Here is an 18,588-nt window from a genome sequence, read left to right on the forward strand (position 1 = left end):
CTCGCTAATGCGACACGTTCAAATACGCTTTTGGTTTGTTTTTACGCAAATGCGAATGCCAATTTAAACTGCAGGAAGCATGAAACAGGTCTAACAGTATAATGACAAATCTGATATACATTTTTGTCAAAAGACTCAAATCAAAATGGTGGCAAAATGATCACTGCCACTTTCTGGATTTTCCTTTGCTCGCCCAGCAGCAAAAGAAGACATCTTAACCCAACGTTAACATCAACAGCGTGCGACTCATAAACACAGCTGAGCACCGAGGATGTGACTGCATCATTACCCCGCTCTCTGGCAGCAAACTCTTTACCTTAGGCCTCCACATTCATACCCCCTTCCACACAATTCAATTAGATGAATATTGTTTATGGGCAGTTCTGGCCCATTGGAATGCCATCATTGCTCCTTCTGTTGGATTTGGCATTAGACGCACTTCAGTGGAGCTGGTCCTCTAAATGTCATAGAGCTTGTGATTTAGGAGATGACTAACGAATGTTTAGAGATGCTCAAGACACAGCTGGGCGGATAAGGCGTTTAATGAGGACTGGGTGTAAGGCCTTAAATGGAGACTAGCTGCAAGAGCCTCCAGGACCTTTAGCAGTCTTTTTACAATAAGATCACACATGCTGGAATGGATTCATCCTTACCTGATCTCAGTTGTCGATATCCGATACATGGTTCTCTATCTGGAAAGGAGAGAGAGAGAGGGTTGAAATCATGGGTAGGATTCGGCGTTTTTAAAACTGAGCACACAGGTTGTATTTAATCTTTTCCAAAGGTCAGCGCTGATGAACGCTCAACAGGAGCAGCCGTGCCAGCCGCCTTTTGTGGTGCGTTATCACGACCTGTGATCAATGTGACCTTCCGGAAACAAATAAATCACCTCCGCCATGTCTCCGGAAAATAATGTGTTCCATTAGCAGAGGGGCACCGAGCTTTCATCGAGGAACGCACGGCCATGCTCGCCTGTTTAACAGACGGCGTAATGGAGAAAGCATGTTCTAAAGCACGGCCACGCCGCACAACCCAACCCAGATGAGGCCGAGGACGATTACTTTGATCTCGGTGCTTGAACTTGAAAAGCTGTGCGGTGTTGAAATGAAACGGAGCGGCCGCAAGGTTTACTTTTGAAAAAAACATTATGTTATTATTAAAATTATGTTTTAACTGCTGTATAATACGGAGCCTTCAGCGTGCAGATATCTTTTCATGAAGCTAAAACATTATTTAATAAAGTTGAAAGGGCAGACAACACAACGGTGTAAAGACGAGAGTGATTAGCTCTTTTGGTTGAGATGCTTCAGCGGCATTCATATTCAATGTTTTGGGGATTATCAAAGTTAATTGCAGCCTTGGATGAAATATCAAATCATCTCAAAATAAATTGTCACATTTTTTTTAAGGTGACTACCCAAAAGTCCACGTTTTTTTTTTTTAAGCCACAAATATTGGGCAAAAAACAACAACAATCCAGAACAGTATGAATGATTTTAGTGTCGTCACACCAAGCATGGTGGCAAGAATTAGTCTACGAACAAATATTAGATCACATTAATGATAATAGATTACAGTATTCGACTGTTACTTCTCCTGGTTCCATCGTACTATTTAGCAGACGGCTCTTTTTATTTAATGATGTTTCGTAGGTTAGATCATTCTCTATTATACGGGCTGTACCTTCTCAGGGAAACCTTTTACATACTGTTCTACTTCTATTCACAGCAGTCCATGCAGGTCTGGTCTTAAACGCTCGTCTTAGCATATTGAGCCCTCTGCTAATTAATTATAGCCTGTACGTATGTGTGTGTGTGTGTGTGTGAAGAGCCTTGCTTCCACTGTTTGAGCCGGGGTCGACAGGGAGAAACTGTCAGTCCGGGCGCTCTCACCATTCACTCATGTGAAGCTCCCCGCTCCCTCAGATCTGTGGCCATGAATAATTCTCGAAAATTAACTTTCAGAGGGGAAGACTGTCTGCCCACTTGAGATCTCCCAAAGTGCATTGCTCTCTCCCTCCCTGTCAGGCCTGTCAGGCCGTTTTTTTCTCTTACCAGATGGTGGTTTCCCTCCTCGTCGTAGTCGTCCTCGCCCCCGTCGGTCATCTCTCCCGCCTCCACGTCCAGCGCCCCGTCGCCCGCGTCCTCCCCAGAGTTTTCCGCCGTCTCTGACACGGACTCCTCATGCAGGGAGTCACAGTTGTCCTCGTACTTTCTCTGAGCTTCTGAGTGAGGAAGAAGGGCACAGAGAATTGTTTTTCTTTGCTTCACATGGCAGTAAAAAGGTTTGGTTGGCTGTTTACCAAAATCTGTGCAGAAACAAAGCAAAGTGTTGTCCCCACTAGTGAACAGTAGAGTCTGTGCTGCTCCATACGTTCAGCTGGACAGACGTGGTTTAACCTCAACGAGTGACCAAATGACATACACACCGTCAACAACTAATTCATTCTAGTTCTACACATAACAGTACAGACGAGCATAACTGTAAGCCAATGCATCTATTTTTTAACCCAAATAAGTATATGATTGAATAAAGTGTAGACAGAAGGCCTTTCCTCATGTCTTAGTCCCGCCCACAGGAGAAGGAGGCGAGGACGAGACACAAGGAGAGAACTGTCGAGGGAACAGCTTTTTAACCGAAAAAGACATCCTTTGCCTCGGAGCAGTCATTTTTAAAGTAACGTCAATTAAATATGACGTGGGGCACAGCTGCATCAGCTGTATACGTCACGGCTGCAGAAAAAAGATTTCCGTGAATGATGCATGGTGTATCCGGGCTTGTGACTGCTCCGGAGAAGCGAGGAGAGACGTGGAGGTAAACTAAAAACTGTAGTTGCTGGTGCTGAATCGAATCGTATCGACAGCTTATATTAATTTGCTCCAAACAGCCAATGCACCAACTGTATGTTAGCTGTAAGCGAGCTAGCAACTGACACACCAAGCGTGTCTTTAGGAGTGTTTCTGTGAGTTCAGAGCTCAGCAGAAACTCATGTTCTCAACGTTTATCACACATATTATTCTTTTGTAACTGAAACATTTTTGCACATCTGGTTCTCTGTGGGAATTTGTGCCATTTTGAGCTGCCACAGGCACATTTCAATCTTTCCACTTACTTCATATGCAGGAGCCTCAACAGTTGGCTTCACTAGCCGTGTTTTCATTTGTTTGTCAGGTGAATTTAAAGCGAACATCTAAAATGTCGCAAAAAGAAATGCAAATTAGGCGAATAGACTCGGCCAGTTTGGCCAGAAGTTAGCGCTATAAGCTACGCATGGCTCCAAATCACATTCACTTTTCTATCCCGTTTACAGCACATTCAATACTTTACGGAACCAACATTTTTTAAGGGTAAATTACTGTGACAATAATTGCTAAAAGGATCAGTTGACATTTTAAATATGCGTACCTCTCGCTGCTAGTTGTTCGATACAAACAATCTCTTTCCAACCAGAAAACCTTTGATTGGTTTGTTCTAGTTTCTAGAGAAGCTTTATTTCTCTCTTCGAACAAATCCCACAACAGTTTGCCTGGAAGATGACCAATACATGATTTATCTGGTGTTCAACTATCACGGAGTTAAAGAGAAAAAGCGACAGAGTTTGAATAAACCAGAGCAACCGGCTGAAATATTGTAAAATGCACAACATGAAGTCTAAGTGACCTTCACAGAGAACTGCTCTCAGACGGTCCCGCGGTGCAGGTCATCTACAAAGCCCTCCCATATAAACAGAGTCAGCGTGAAGTTGACACCTGTCGGCTGTTATGATGGAGAGCTCCATTGCTCTTATCTCCCACAATGTCACAAAGACTTATGGCCGGCGTGTGCTCTTAATTTCCCTGCCTCAGTGGTGGGTGTCCTTTTCCCCCTTTCTCTCCTCCTCCTAGCTCTGATTCGTCGGTCGGCTTCTTACCGGACTCGGCTCTCTGCTGCTTCTCGATCTTCTCCAGGCGTCCCAGCAAAGAGTCGATCTTCAGCTTGATCTGAGTGAGCTCCCGTTTGATGGTCTGCAGCTGGTCCGTCTTCACCGCTGAGGGACAGAAATACAGACACGGATTCAGAGCCACTTTGAGTTTGTCCTAATTTCATCCGTGCACTCACTCTAATGACGCTGCGTCACACAGTCATCCGTTAATGCTCTTAGTTTTGGATATCGTATCATCACTCTGATTCCCACTTTCCTCGGGGAAGTACATCTCAATCTGGCCAACTGCGAAGTTATGCTGCTGAAAATGTGGACCTGCTGCTTTCAATTTGAAGATTAGTGCACAGCTTACGCCCACCATGCTGTGCAGTGCTGCTCAAGTTTCGCTCAATGATGCCAATATCTGAACAAACTGTATGCCATCTTTCAGTCTGCGTTAGATTGTTTACACTTTAGGATAGCATCTGCTTTATTGGTGCTTATGTTTAATGTCTTTCATCTCGAAGTTAAAGTCCTTAAGATTTTCTTTTTATGTATTTATTTGATAGTATAGTCTCCATTTTTTTCAGCAGCAGCCATTGAATGCATTTACATTGTGTTATTACTTCTCTATATAGAGGATTTCCTTCACTTGCAGGAGGGATTCACAGGAAATGGTGCAGTGTGTAGTCACAGGAATGTACTGTTAGTACCAGTTGGTCTTCTGACTTAAATGAACTCACTACAACTATCTGAGAATATGATCTCTGTTATACCAAATGACATACTTCTTTCCAAGACATTAGTAAACCATTATGGGAACCCATAAAATAAACCATTACCAAACAGCATATTCAAATGTAACACTTGGAGCACAGTAAACGGACTGAAACTCTGAACATTTGACGGAGGAATCCTAAACGATTTAAAGGAGAGTAAAAGCATCTCATTGACTATTTGAAATACCCACATATTTTAGTTTTGCTTTGCAAAAAGGTTGTTTTATTGTAGAAAAGGAAACAACAAGCATGTATTGTAACATTATGCAAAGCAGCGCTTTTTAGACTGAATCTAATTTTGATGCTCGACACTTGTGTTCAGGACACTAAACTGGATTAAAAAACAATCATATCATATGTTTTTATTGCATTTTTTTTAATTCATACACTCACTGCAACGATAACTGATCATTGCCTCACTAACGGTACGGCATGAGAAACAGGAGGCACAGTTTGCCCTCCCACTGCTTCTGTTTACTGCCTTATGAATAATTCCTCTCCTCTTCCTGCGCTGCTGTGGGTCTCGCACTCCGTGTGCGCGCCACAATACATATCTGAGCTTTAGGTAAATGAGGCGTAACTGTATCATGCCAAGAGTTTGAGTTTTACCCTTTATGTGTCATATGCAAATATGGAATAGTGAAAATAAAAATGGATCTGTAGGATGTCACCATTAATTCAATCTGGCCCGTCTCACGGCTGCTGAAACGAGGGTGTGCTCCTTAGCAGCTTGAACCGAGCAGATTAAAGAATTTAGACCATTAAAGTAGTAAGATAATCTCATTCGTAAACCCCTCGGCAGCTGAAACGTGTCATTTTTGGAGCGGACGGAGAAAAAAACACCAGAAGTTGAGGGGAAAACATAAAATTCTCTTTGACACCTATCAGAGTCTGTCGGGGCTGGGAAGAGGACGGATGAGCGCTCGGTAAACAAACCCACGAGTTCCTGTAAAGCTGCAGCCGGAAAATCAGGACGCAGGAGGCATGCAGAGAATCAACACATTGCTTGTCTGCTATCATGTCTACATGCGGCTCTTTAAGTTGGGTTTCTTTGATGTATGTTTACACCCACACCACATCACAATGCAGATTCCCTCCCATGTCCGTATGTATGAGCTGAACCAATGCATCAAACATAAACGGTTAGAGAAAATGTATGATTTAAAAAAAAAAACCAATCCGACATATTAGCTCGCTCTAATCTAGCTTCTTTCACAAGAATTCATGCTGAAAAACAACACAACCCAGGTGAGATCCAATGCATGCACCCTGCACGGTATTTGCCAATATAATACATCTTTAAAACGCAGCAGGATGATTAATGTGTGCGAGAGAGAGAGAGACAGAGAGGGACAAAAGGGAGGCATATAATGCCACGCCGAAGGCAACACATAGTTCATATGTGTGCGTGGAAATCACAAGAATGAGTCTTGTGTTGTTTTGTAAAGCAGCCGTCGACCCCAAAGCTACATGCAAACAGAAAATCAAGCTTTCTGGAAGCGCCAAAAAAAAAGGAGAAACCAGTTGATGCACAATGATATCTCGGTGGCGGGCGACACTGAAGTGTCTCTATCGCCTTCTCAGTATCGCACAAGCCGACATCCACGAATGCACGCACATGTACCCCCACTTCCTTATTCCAACATTATCCGAGCTCGCTCAGGGCAGCTTACTTTGATGATAAGAAAGTGTGGAACAGTTTTTAATTTATCGGCGCCTCCAGGCGTTTTCTCCTTTTGTGCTATCAGTCACATAAGCTGCAGAGAGACAACGTACACATCCTAATCCAGCGCCATCTCATCAACACGCCATCTTTAAATAGCTTGTGTTAAAGGAAAAGGGGGGAAATGTCATTGCTATTCAACAAGCGTTATTAGATTAGATTTAGGGAATGAGTAATGTATCTAATTTTAGGACCTCACGATGAACCGCAACGTTTTTTTATCTTAGGGATAGTGCGGCTCTCTTGAATCACTGGCCTGGGATAATTAATCCGGACAAAGAGTTTTGGGGCTGGTGCTGATACAACACAGGCTCTAAATGAGGAGGATTCTGTGAGGCCGATTTTAAAGACATAATGCAGCGAAACATGATTTTTAAAGCATCTTTATGACATGCATAATATTCAAAAGACATCTGTGCATTATGTATTTGTGTTTCATATCAATATTTGAATAATAGTAGGGGGGTTGTTACATGATTTAAGATTGTACTTTGACAAACTTTAAATCATCTCAAAGGACAAAGACGCCTCATTCCTCGTATCGCTGCAGCAAGACTTTTTAAACAAGATTTCATATAAAACAGAAGAAAAGGTGAGAAAGAGGTCATCATATTGTGAAAACATGTCCAAAAGAGGTTCCTAGTGCCCTTGGTGATGCTTTCAAATGTCTTGAATTTTCCGATCAATTGTCCAAAACCCAAACATAGTTAATTAAGTATAATTTTTTTGTCTGTTTATCAGCTAATTGGTTATTGTTGTAGCTCTAGTTCAGTATCACTTAACACCACTGTGAAACTCTGAAAAGTTGCCTTTTAGAGCGGATCATAATCATGACCTAATTTAAAAGATCTTAAGCAATACAGAATTGAATACATGTGTGTCCCATTCCCAATGCAGCCCGTGACTTTACACAGTACAGCAAAACAAGTCTTTCCTTAATAGACACAAATAAATCACGCTTTCATAAACTGACAATCGACATTGAGCATCAAAGAGGGTTTAATGTGCAGAACACTTCTGTCTATCCATCCTCGTGATCCATGCACGCGACTGCCGTCCCCCCCCCTCCTAAAGTGAATTATTCCTCGTACAGCCCAAGTGGCACCAACCCGCCCACTCTATCTAGGCCAAAGTCAATACAAACTGTGATTTCTCACAGCACTGGCAGGGGCAAATTAGTCTCCCAAACATACAGCAGCACTGCTTAGACAGAGCAGAGAATTCATTGACTCCGTCCAAAAAGAGACGGGCTTTTTTTTCTCCTCCCCATCCCCGTCTCTATAATACCAGCTGCAACTGGGTCCTCCTCACAGATGCTACCAAGCTGCTCGCGCTGATAACACCGGCCTAGACAGGCAACAATGGAATAAACACTGTAGCCAATTACACGAGCTACGGATAGAGTCTAACGTTTAGGTAAACACAGCTGACCACAGCTCCACAGAGATGGGCCACAATCTGACGTTAATTACATTTAGGACGCTATAATGCATCAACGGTTAATCAAAGGAGCGGGATGAGATCCAGATGGATCCTGGGTGACAGGAATAGCACTGTTTGCTGAATGGGTGCCGCACGCAAAAGCTCGGATTATATTTGTGTTCGTGATTTAGTTTTTGCTCTATATTGCGGTGTGGCTTGTTGTGAGCTGCTGGAGTGAATTAAATAGCTTTTTTGTAGTGGTGTGGCGTAAGTAGCACAGCAGAATCATGGATTTGAGATCTGCAATAAGCCATCAGTGTCTTTTTTGTTATTTCTGACAAGGACAGAATGCCATTAGCGTAATTAGAGGGTGCTCTGTTGAAAAAATGAATTAATGTAAAATCTGAATAGCAGCGTGTGAACACAAGACAAGTAAAAAAGCACCTTATTTGTACGTACGTTTGAGCCCGGAGGCGGATGATGTGGGAGGTCTGGAGGATGAAGAGGAGGAAGAGGAGGTTGTTTTGATGGGGAAGGAGGTCTTCCCGCGGCGGGAGGAGGGAGCGAGCACCCTGGAGCGTTTGACTGGGATCACGGCTCTCGGTGGGGGGGCCACTCTGCCGTGGTAGTCAAAAAGCCTCAAGAAAAAAGAAATATATAGAATATTACACTTTACTTCTTACACTTTTATTTGACTGTTTTTCACAAGAGGCCCTGAAGCATTCAGAAAGAGTCCATCGAGAGCTTAACGGTTTATTTCACCAGCACCTCTTTCTAAAGCTTATTATCTCTTCCCAGTATGGTATTTCATGGTAGATTTTTTTTTTTTTATGTATTTCTCTTGGGTTCTTTCCCTCAAACGGCACACATTAAACAAAAGGCAGACATTACAGTTGAAATCTACCACTATCCCTCTTTTTCGGTGCGACTGCATGCAAATAACCCCGTCGCCAAACCTTCTAGAAGTGAAGAGGATGAAAGGAAGAGGGTGCTAAATGTCAAATGAAGGTGTCAGCTTTGACTGTGCTCGGCCACAGTAGTCGTTTGTCACGGCTCTCAACAAGTTTGACATTTAGAAAATGTCTGCACAGATAAGCAGTCAGATCACTGGCGGGATACATGACAGAGAAAACAAGTGTTCCTTCATTCAATTTGCATGCTTGATCTATTCAGCCATTTTGAAGTTGACTATTTGAAGCAGTCTCTGTGGGAAGGTTTAGTGAATTACAGCTTACAAGGGAGACATTTAATAAAGGAAGAGTCAAGAATATAGAGGGAAGACCTACTGACTGCTAAACCCCTCCCCTAAACCGTCATTGTCCAATCAAAGCTAAGCAACCACAACCAGGCACGCCAGGCCTGTCAAGCTTTGGATTTCTCCGCATGATGCATAGGCCTCGTAAAAGCAATATTCAGCATGTCAAAAACATGGAGGGTGGTGCCTTTTCAAAACCTGGAAAAAAATGTAGCAGTGTGTTCCTCTGCCTTGAGTCAACCTGCAATCGTTAGCATGTCTGGCTAACTAGGTCACTACAGTAGAAACCGTTACTACTATGGCCATGGAGCACTTCATCAACTAACTACAGCAGTTTGTGTGAATTCAAGCTCCATTCACAACTGGCATATCCACTGTGAAGCTTGTGAGTTTAGCTTAAAGGTTAGCAGCTCTGTCCTGTTTTTATTGGATTTAAACTTCAGCAACCCCGGCTAAAGGTTCCCTGAGTTAGCGGTTTGTTATGCCAAATACATCAGTTAATTGTTTCTTGTAACGTCAAAAGCGAAACCATTTTTGGAAAAATGATCAAAAAGTATGTAAGCTAAGGAGTCAAACAAGGTTATGTTAAAACGACGTGACAGTCTAACCTTACGTTTTTTTCTTATCATACTTATAATACTGAGAATAGTTCTACTCTGGAAAATAAGAGCAATGCTGTTGTCAACATGGATTACCAACTGGCGAGCACGACAACTTTTGGCCTGGAACAAACTTAAATCAAGTCAGCTGGAAATATCTAAAAGTCAGCAAGGGACAGTGTTCTCACTAGCTAGCCAGCAATACTTTGTTAAAATCTGCTGGCGAAAGTTAGTTGCTGGTTAGATATGCGAAGTCTGCTTTCCTCTATCTCTGTCTAAAAGCAAGAACCTATTGTAAACTTGACAGGCATAGCACCAGTAACGAGGGATCACAGGAGCTAACAATCAGTTGTTTCCTGGTTTAATCTCATATGTGACAACATGACGTAAATGATACATACCTGTTGTAGAAATCATCCCTGTAGTACTCGTAGTCAAATTCATAACCGCTATGAGAGAGACAAACGGAGACACAGAGAGACACATATAAAGAAAGAGATGGGTTTGTATTAAGAGCAGCCATTTTGGATCTGTCAAAAGTAAGCAGATCAAACTCAAGCCGTTTTGACTCGAAGGGACACGCTCTAGTTGTTGCTTAAAAGTCACCGCAGGTTAAGAGCAAGCCTCAGCCACGCTGGCACGCAAAGACCACACAGCAACAAAGACGTTTCAGAGGGGAAATACAGTCGGAGAATGAAAAGGCAAATTGTTTCTTAGACCTTGGAGAAGAAAATCAATGTTAAGTAGGCTGCACGCTCAGTATGACAACTCATTTATAATTCAGGCAGAGAGATAAAATAAAGACGAGAGGAGAAAAGAAGAAGCCGTTTTAAATTGCTGATATTTTCGCAGGAATTCTAATTGAGGTTATTGCATTAGTATTTCAGTTTAGAGTGGTGTAGCGTGCCTCTGCTGTTCCTGCTCCACAATTACCATATCACATCCTGGCTGTTTTCAGCCGTCGCTATACAATGCAAATGAGGGTTAATACTAACACAAAGCACAAACTAATAAATTAGACATGCAATGCAACAAACGAACAACTCAGAAGGAGGTTAATTGGTGTGAATATATACTTTGCTATTTGACGAACTATCAGAGTACACACAAAAGTGTCCCAGTGAATTATCGTGTCTGCCCCACCGTCACATTAGACTGCAGTAAACAAGCACTGCTTTGATCTGTTTGTGACCAGGAGATGTGTACGGGCCAGAAAATCAGGGTCATGCCTAATGAAGCTTATATAACAGCATCTCCGTTGAGCTTCACAAGCCAAAATCCGGTCATGGCTGAGAAATGCGGAGAGCATTACAAACTCAATTAGGAAGTCAAGGTTCAAAAGAAGAAAGGCTGCACCCTTTGCATGTGAAGGTGTGTGTTGGGAGGGCAACTCTTACCTGTAGACAGCTGAGAGCGGCCGCTTGGAGCCGGCTTTGGGCCTGTACGGCTTCGGCTCGCCAGCCATGTTTATGTCTGCAAGAAACACAAACACACGGACAAATCACTTGTCAGTCATTACAGCGGACTTTACATGAATAAAGAATTACTGATGACACTTCATTTATTATTTACAAGCAGTAAATATACATTTAATGGGTTGTAGCACAATATATTGTGCGTGTAAGAACATGAACACGTATTAGTGTTTATTCATGTTTTTGTGAAACACTAACTACTCATGTGAAGCATCTGTATTGATAATATTATGGAAGCAAAGAAAGGCCGTAATCATTTGACTTTTATCTGGTCTGAATAACTAGATGTCATTGACTTGACTTTTGTATTTTTAGATTAAGAAATGACTAAGCTTTTGAATATTGGACAATTCAATTATATATTACTGAACCTAAAAAATACAAAACCACAACAAAGAAACAAACCAAAAATGTGCTATTTGAATACTTTGTTAATTTTATATATATATATATATATTTTAGAGGAATTCATATCACATAAATTAAGTAACACCAAGTAAAAAACTAATTCAATTGTGGTTAAAGTTTCATTTCTTGTTTTTGTATCTATTAATGGATTAGTTATAATTGTATCATACATTAACATATATAAATACATCCCATGTATTCTGCATGACAACCGCGTAAACTCCATGTGCTGATGAAGGCCATGAGATGCGGCTGAAAGCCACAATATAAATCTAGTAAGTGGACATTGAGTTAAGAATTCTTTTGCCCAACTACAATTTTGGAAGTGAAGAATGAACCTTAAAGTTCAAGTTAATTTATGTCTTTATGAGCGCTGAACACATTTATAAGCAGTTAGTACGTTTTATGAAACACTGTTAAGGATTTGTTAATGTGTTTAAGCACATACCATTTCATATAATTACAGCTCTGGTGTATAGGTTATTATGAAGTAGAACAGTTAAAGATGATTCGTAGAAAGAAGGGTTGATATATACTTAAACATGGCCCTTATATCTGCTTACGAGATTATATTGTGTTTTAAACTATAACTTAAATGTTTATTTACTAATAATGCTAAGTAGGGGGGTTGAAGTAAAGTATAATCATTTATATGAATTCATGAATATTCTCATACTGAACATTACCGTACAGCATGAGGGGTATTATTAGTAGGTATTCAATGACTAACAACATGAATGTTGTCTTCGCTGCAGTGAAATCTAATCTAAAAAGCCGAGAGTTGTGTCAATGAAAGAGGAACAGCTTCCTTTCTTCATGATCTTGATGGTACTGAAGTGCAGCTCAAAGCCCCGACTGAGCACAAAGGGAACATAAAAGTACTACTACATAATAAAAGAGTAAAATATATATTTGAGCTCTGCTGGAACTCTGTCCTGTTTCTATTGTGGACGTGAACTTGTCCTGAGACATTTTAAATGTAAAAGCTGCAGCACTGCGGGACACATTCACTAATGTCAATTTTCTGAGGCAAGGCTGGAGAGACCTTGCTGTCGTGCACTGGAAAGATTACAAAAAGAAAATTCCTGTTGCGAGGCAGGAGAGGATCCTTGAACACGTAAAAACAATGAAAAAGAATACCGACCAAAAGTCCAACAAAAGCTGGATGTGGTGGGAGTCTTGATTTATAGCCGGCTGTTCACCCTTTGTGTAAAAAAAAATATATACCATCAGGTGAAAAGTTTTATGACCAGGCCAGTCAGTGATGCTGCATTTTTCAAATCGCTATCTGTGCATTGCCAAGGGTGCTGCAAGGTCCTTGTGTTTCGTGAACTATGTGAGTGGCTTCTGGGAGACGAGCCAGTGGTTTCAAAGCAAGCACCTGGACCAAAGCAAAGCACTGAAAAGGCAGAGAAAAGAAAGAGATGTATGGATGCGGAGACGAGGCTATATCCACGAAGTCAGGCAGAGAATGGTGCAGAAAAATAACACCTTGGAGTGAGTAGAAGTATTAAAAGCAGCAGATGCATTCTTATCCGAGGTGAGAGCTACACGAGCGTTCTCAACAAACAGACAATGCATGGTATCCTGAAGAACAGGGATCGCTTGAAGTGAGAAAAAGATAAAGTGCTTTATGACTAGCAGAATCACAACATGCCTTTTTTTTCATAGACTGTACATAAGGAGTGGACGAAGTCGTGGTGACGTCACCCTTTGGTTTGAGGACTGCCGTTTTGAAGCCTCCACTTCGGAGTCTCGGCCGTCGTTAAGGCTGAATGGAAGTGACCATATTTGGACGGCGGAGGAGTGATGCAGGGATGCCGTATATGGATCCGGTAGCGTTAGCTTTATTGCCTATTTTACTCTTAAATGTTCCATAATTTACTAAATGAACATCATGCTGTATTGGAGAAGACTTGACACTAGAGATCGAGACCATAAACCCATGTTTACAATGTTTACTGAATGTAATAAATCAAGAGAGAAGTAGAGTCATTTTCTCATAGACTTCTATACAATCAGAGAAGTCGCCCCCTGATGGCCAGTAGACAGAATGCAGGTTTTAAAGCACTCACTTTTCAGAACCGGAGGCTGACGCCTGTTTTTATTTCTATAGTGTCTTTGATATGACACAACCTTTTGCAAGCATGCAGTGAGGTACTCAAAAGGGTCATTTTATAGTCTTAGAACAATATACTAGTAAACAAGGTGCCCCAGAGAGACCAAACCCAGCCTCGGCTAGGTCTATTGGCACATAGATCACTGTAAAAGCCACTTTCTGACACATTCGTCATTTTTTTTGCATGCAGCCAAGTTCTCACTATCATTTTGTCCCTTTCAGCAACACACATTTGCTTAAGTAATTTATGCGTCCGCCCTGCCCTTCGCCTCCCTCTCCCTCCAAATAGCAAACAAGTCCCTGGGAGTTGAGCTGCAATGGGGTGAAAATAAGCTCCAGGCAAACTCCTGCCTCCTCCTCCCAGTGGCTGCTCTCAAGAGAAATAGGATTAAACCCTGGTCTGTGTGTATACTGCCTACTTAGACATGCTAAAACGCAGACTTTTTACGCCGAGCTGCATGACTGAATGAGTGTACAAGTGTGTGTATGAATGTGTGTGTGTGTGTGTGTGTGTGTGTGTGTGTGTGTGTGTGTGTGTGTGTGTGTGTACATGATGGGATTGACTGGGATGCCGATTTAGGAGATAATTATGATTTTGCTTATTAACCTGAAGGTTTACTTAGAGTGTAAGACCAACCCTTTAATTAGCCCACATCAATCCAGCTAAATATAATTGGCATTCAAAACCTCAAGCAATCTAAAAATCCCTGATGCCAGATCTTCTTGGCGGGTGACAGAAAGCGTTACTATATGGTTCATGAACAGCTCTTAGTTGAGCCGGATCCTCGCTATTCTGTCCTAAAGCTGACAGACGTTGCAGATACCAGAGGAGAGCTTCAGCCCACTGAGATTCAAGAGTTCAGTCCATTGGAGCAATCGATACCACCACGTTTGTTTTTTTTAGCAAATACCCCCATATTGCAGCAGTATTGTAGGGTTGCCTATTGGTATTCTCACAAAACATTAACACAATGATATTTTTGTTAAAATAATCATCAGTAATGTGGACATAATGACTTAAAGTTCAGAAAATGACATCACTTTCCGGTAATGCAGCCTTTTAAGTCTTATGCGTTATTTCAAAATCCAAAATCTAAGACGATGTCTAGTTTCGTATCACAGTGGATCTCATATCGATATATTGCCCGGCCATAGTATTTTTGATTGTTATTCGAGCAACAGAAAATGATTCTGAACTCTCTTGATATTTGATGAATCGTTGAAGTCAGACAATTCATAAATATGAATTGTTTTTTTTGTTTTTTCCGGATTAGTTTTACAACATTGTAAACTCATTATCTTTGGGTTTTGGACTGTAGGCGAGACATACGAGTATGTCGCCTTTGGGAAATTGTGATGGAAATTCGTTGGAAGTGGAAAACCCTGCAGTATGTGCTCGAGACAGCAGCTGCTAACACAGTCATGTGGCGGTTATGTTTGTCTCACAAAAATACATCTATTAAAAAGATAAATGAATAAAAAAATGAATCCAAACTGCTGGTATTCATTGTTTCAGCACTACTCGTAAGGATGGAACTTTTTATCTCAGATCAAATTATACAGAAATACTGAATACATTTGGCATTGTTGCACATAATAATGGCTACCAGCAGCTTTGGCACAAGCCATTCTCTCATTTTCCTTCCCATTGGTTTGTACCATTAGTTTGTCTGCTTGCTCAATGTGCAGCTCGGTCAGACAGCGATGAGGCGGAGCTGTCTGTGGTGCTGAACGAAGGTTTTTTTTAAGGTCTGTTGCACTGCTGTCTGGGCAGCGAATGAAACAAAAGGGCCTGACCTTGCCGCTGCGTGAGCCTACACATGATGCAATTTGAATTTTGCAGGCGTGAAATTATTTATAGATTTGTTTGAGCTCGACTCCTATCTTGACTTTTCTATCTCTCAGAGAGGTGAGAGAGAGGGGAGGGGTGTCTGTCTGTTTACAGATACTGAAACAAACCCAGAATAAATATTTCAAGGTAACACTGTTACCGGGAACCAGGGAAGGAAAGGTTGTGGAGGTAAATTGCAGTGGAAAGACAGAGGCACCGAGCGTAAGTAATCACTGAGGACAGACCTGTGTTCCTCTGTCGAGAAAACAAGGATCCGTGACTCCCTGAAGCAACCTGCCCATGTGTTTTATTGGGCTCATTTGTTGCCTTACATCTCTGTCTGCCTCAGACTACTCCTGGCTCGTGCTTCCTGTTCTGCCCTCGGCCTCAACCCGATCCTTCAACGTCTCTTTCTTCCGTCTTCATTCCTCCCTCTTCCGTATCCAAACTCCTCGCCATCCGTCACTCTCTCTCTCTCAAGTCCTTTACTTCTTCCTGCGCCTCCGTGTGCACCGAGGAAGCTCATTATGAGATATTTCAGCGTCGAGCATCACCTGTGGGGCCTTTCTCTATTCCGACACCTGTGTCGACAACGAAAGCTTTGCAAGTCTTATTTCTCCCCTCCTTTCATTAGCGAGGGATGAATAACAACCCGAGCAGTGGAAGACGAGGCTTTGAATAAATCAAGGCTGTAAACTCAGCCATATGGCAACATATTGCAGGGGAATCACTGGGATGAGAAAGCACTCCTGTGAAAATCAACAGGACCCAAAAACATAAGGAGAGGGTGAGTCTCGTGAGAACGCGGGGAACAGGAAGGCACCTTATAATCCTGGAAGGAATACGAATGAAGTACTGCAACAGCCACAAAAAACCTGCTGCTCCTGCCGAAGACACAACAAATCTGACTGTAATCTTTCCGTCTCTCTGGCTCTGCGTTTTTACAGCCTACCTTTTTGTCTTCCGCCCATAAAAAGAAGAGGGGAAACCAGCTAATAGCCCAAGGCTTCAGAGGGAAGCTAACAAGCGCGGGTCACCACAAGGTCTCAGAGAAGGAGAGACGGATAGATTGTATCACGTCAGCCAAAGAACCTCTTTGTGTCAGTGTGGGCAGAGTGTTTGGAGGATGGAGAGATTCACGGAAATCTATTTCTCCTGCGAGACGCTGTTCACAATTCAATCACTCGGCCTTTTAGCTCATTTGCACAGGCTTTTCTTTTAAATGTGGCGATAAAGACTATTGTCTAAACACACGGCAAGCCACATCCACCAAAGTAATCAAGATAAAACATTCAAACTGCATTGCTCATGAGTAAACACCGACACAACACCATTTACATCTGGAGAGAAAACGCAAGTCTTACAGCAAATTACACAAACTACACGGCTGAAAACGCACCAAAAGCAGTCATTTGCACGTCAAACTCTGTTGCTTTAATGTCCGATTTTCTCAGCAGTTACAGAAAACCCAGCAACCAAAACCCAGCTGATTTTTATTGGTTTCTGCTGCTGCAAATGACCTGTCTGCACACCTGCTGTGGTGCAGCACAGAAGCTATAATTGACCAAAAAAACAACAATTCATGGGAGTCCATTATCACCTTAAATAAGCCTGGGCCCTCACACAGAGACTGGAAATAAACAGGTGCAAACGTGCCTTTTACTAGCTGCTGTACAGTTGGTTGGTAGATTTTTGGACAATATATCAGACATGTTTGAGTCAATGCCCTTTATACTGCTGCATCAATATGAAAACTTGAGTTGGAAGATATTTTGGTGATCCAGGATTCCAGAAGTCTTGGCCCTATCACCCAGTTCAATGTCAAACTGATGGAAAAAGTTTCCATTCCAGAGCCAAAGGACTAAAGATAATACTGTAAACCAACAGTATCATTAGATTATCCAGAAGTTTCTTTGATCAAAAGCATTGAGGATTTCATTAGTTTGGAACAGAAATGTCAAATGTCAGCTTACTCATGCAGCGATGTCAAAAGGATGAAATAATATTAAACATTATAATTATAATATTTAATTCATAGGTGATTGGCTCACTAACTCACCCATCAAAGAACAAAAGAGCTGATTACCTAAAGCTACGCCGTCGCCCTTTGAGTCGTGCGGCAGACAGCGACCAGGTGATCGACTGCGATGAACTCCCCTTCAGACGCATCAGCGAATGAGAAATGGGTTCCTTTCTTTTCCAAGAACAGCGAGAAATTCCCCACGGAGCACAGCCGACGGCTCTACAACACATTTGTCGCTTTTTCCCTTTGCGAGGAGGCGAGAATGAAAGCAAAGAACATACAAACGGCGACCGTATACTTGATGAGATAAACATTAAAGGGTAGAGAAAGAAAGCGGGACGCAGAGGGAGCTGCCGATCATCTCCTCGTGGAACCAGAAAACTCGGGCGGCAAACTCCCCAATGACTTGAACAAAGTAACTAATCATGCAAATGGCTCCTCGGCACGAGAGAGGAGAGCAAAGATACAAGAAGGAGCTGAATCGAGCGGGTGATGGACGTGCGATCTGCACGTCTCTTCATCGTGACCTCCAGGAGAGGCCCTGGCTGGTGGAGATACACCTTTTTGTTTTTGCTTTTGATAAAACCAATTATTGCAGGCATTAACTGACAACGTAATTGAAAGGTTCCTTCAGAAATCCCAGAGTGAATTATGATTAATTATGCCATTTACAGCGGATCTTCGGGCTCCGTGCTGAATCACACCTTTACTCGGAGACAAAATGTTCTTACTTTCCTGTGCCCGCCAAGCCCTCGATCAAGGTCACGAGGCACTGCGCTCCCTCCACACTCAAATAGCCAATTACTCTTTCTCTCTATTCTCTCACACCGGCAGAGAGGCGGCTTGTTTACGGACACGTCTCAGCAGCAGGAGGCCAACGCTGTGGACGGCTGTTGTCTAATCACATGGAAACACAGAGTGGTGAGGCAATGGCCATCTGCATATCAAAGCTGCTCTCCTTGATCCAACATCTAACGTGGCTCCTCAGGAGAACCTTCAGGTGAAGGTGTGTGTGGCTCTCTACATTCTTTCTGTTTCAATCCAAAACTTTCA

The 18,588-nt window shown here is 42.3% G+C and overlaps 1 protein-coding gene across 1 annotated transcript in view; it reads right to left on the bottom strand.

Moving 5' to 3' along the window:
• Positions 1-659: 659 nt before the first annotated feature.
• ralyl (RALY RNA binding protein like) overlaps positions 660-18,588 on the bottom strand; it is a gene marked incomplete at its 3' end in the record, with an annotated part of 46,761 nt that continues 28,832 nt past the window's right edge. The window contains exons 2-7 of the mRNA XM_079181490.1: positions 11,077-11,152; positions 10,081-10,128; positions 8,285-8,463; positions 3,911-4,027; positions 2,055-2,224; positions 660-692 (exon numbers count right to left, since the gene is read on the bottom strand). Coding sequence (XP_079037616.1) covers positions 660-692; positions 2,055-2,224; positions 3,911-4,027; positions 8,285-8,463; positions 10,081-10,128; positions 11,077-11,152 — 623 coding nt within the window. The remainder of the gene's footprint in view (positions 693-2,054; positions 2,225-3,910; positions 4,028-8,284; positions 8,464-10,080; positions 10,129-11,076; positions 11,153-18,588) is intronic.

This window comes from Pholis gunnellus (assembly GCF_910591455.1).
Source record: "Pholis gunnellus genome assembly, chromosome: 20".
NCBI classification, from domain to species: Eukaryota; Metazoa; Chordata; class Actinopteri; order Perciformes; family Pholidae; genus Pholis; species Pholis gunnellus.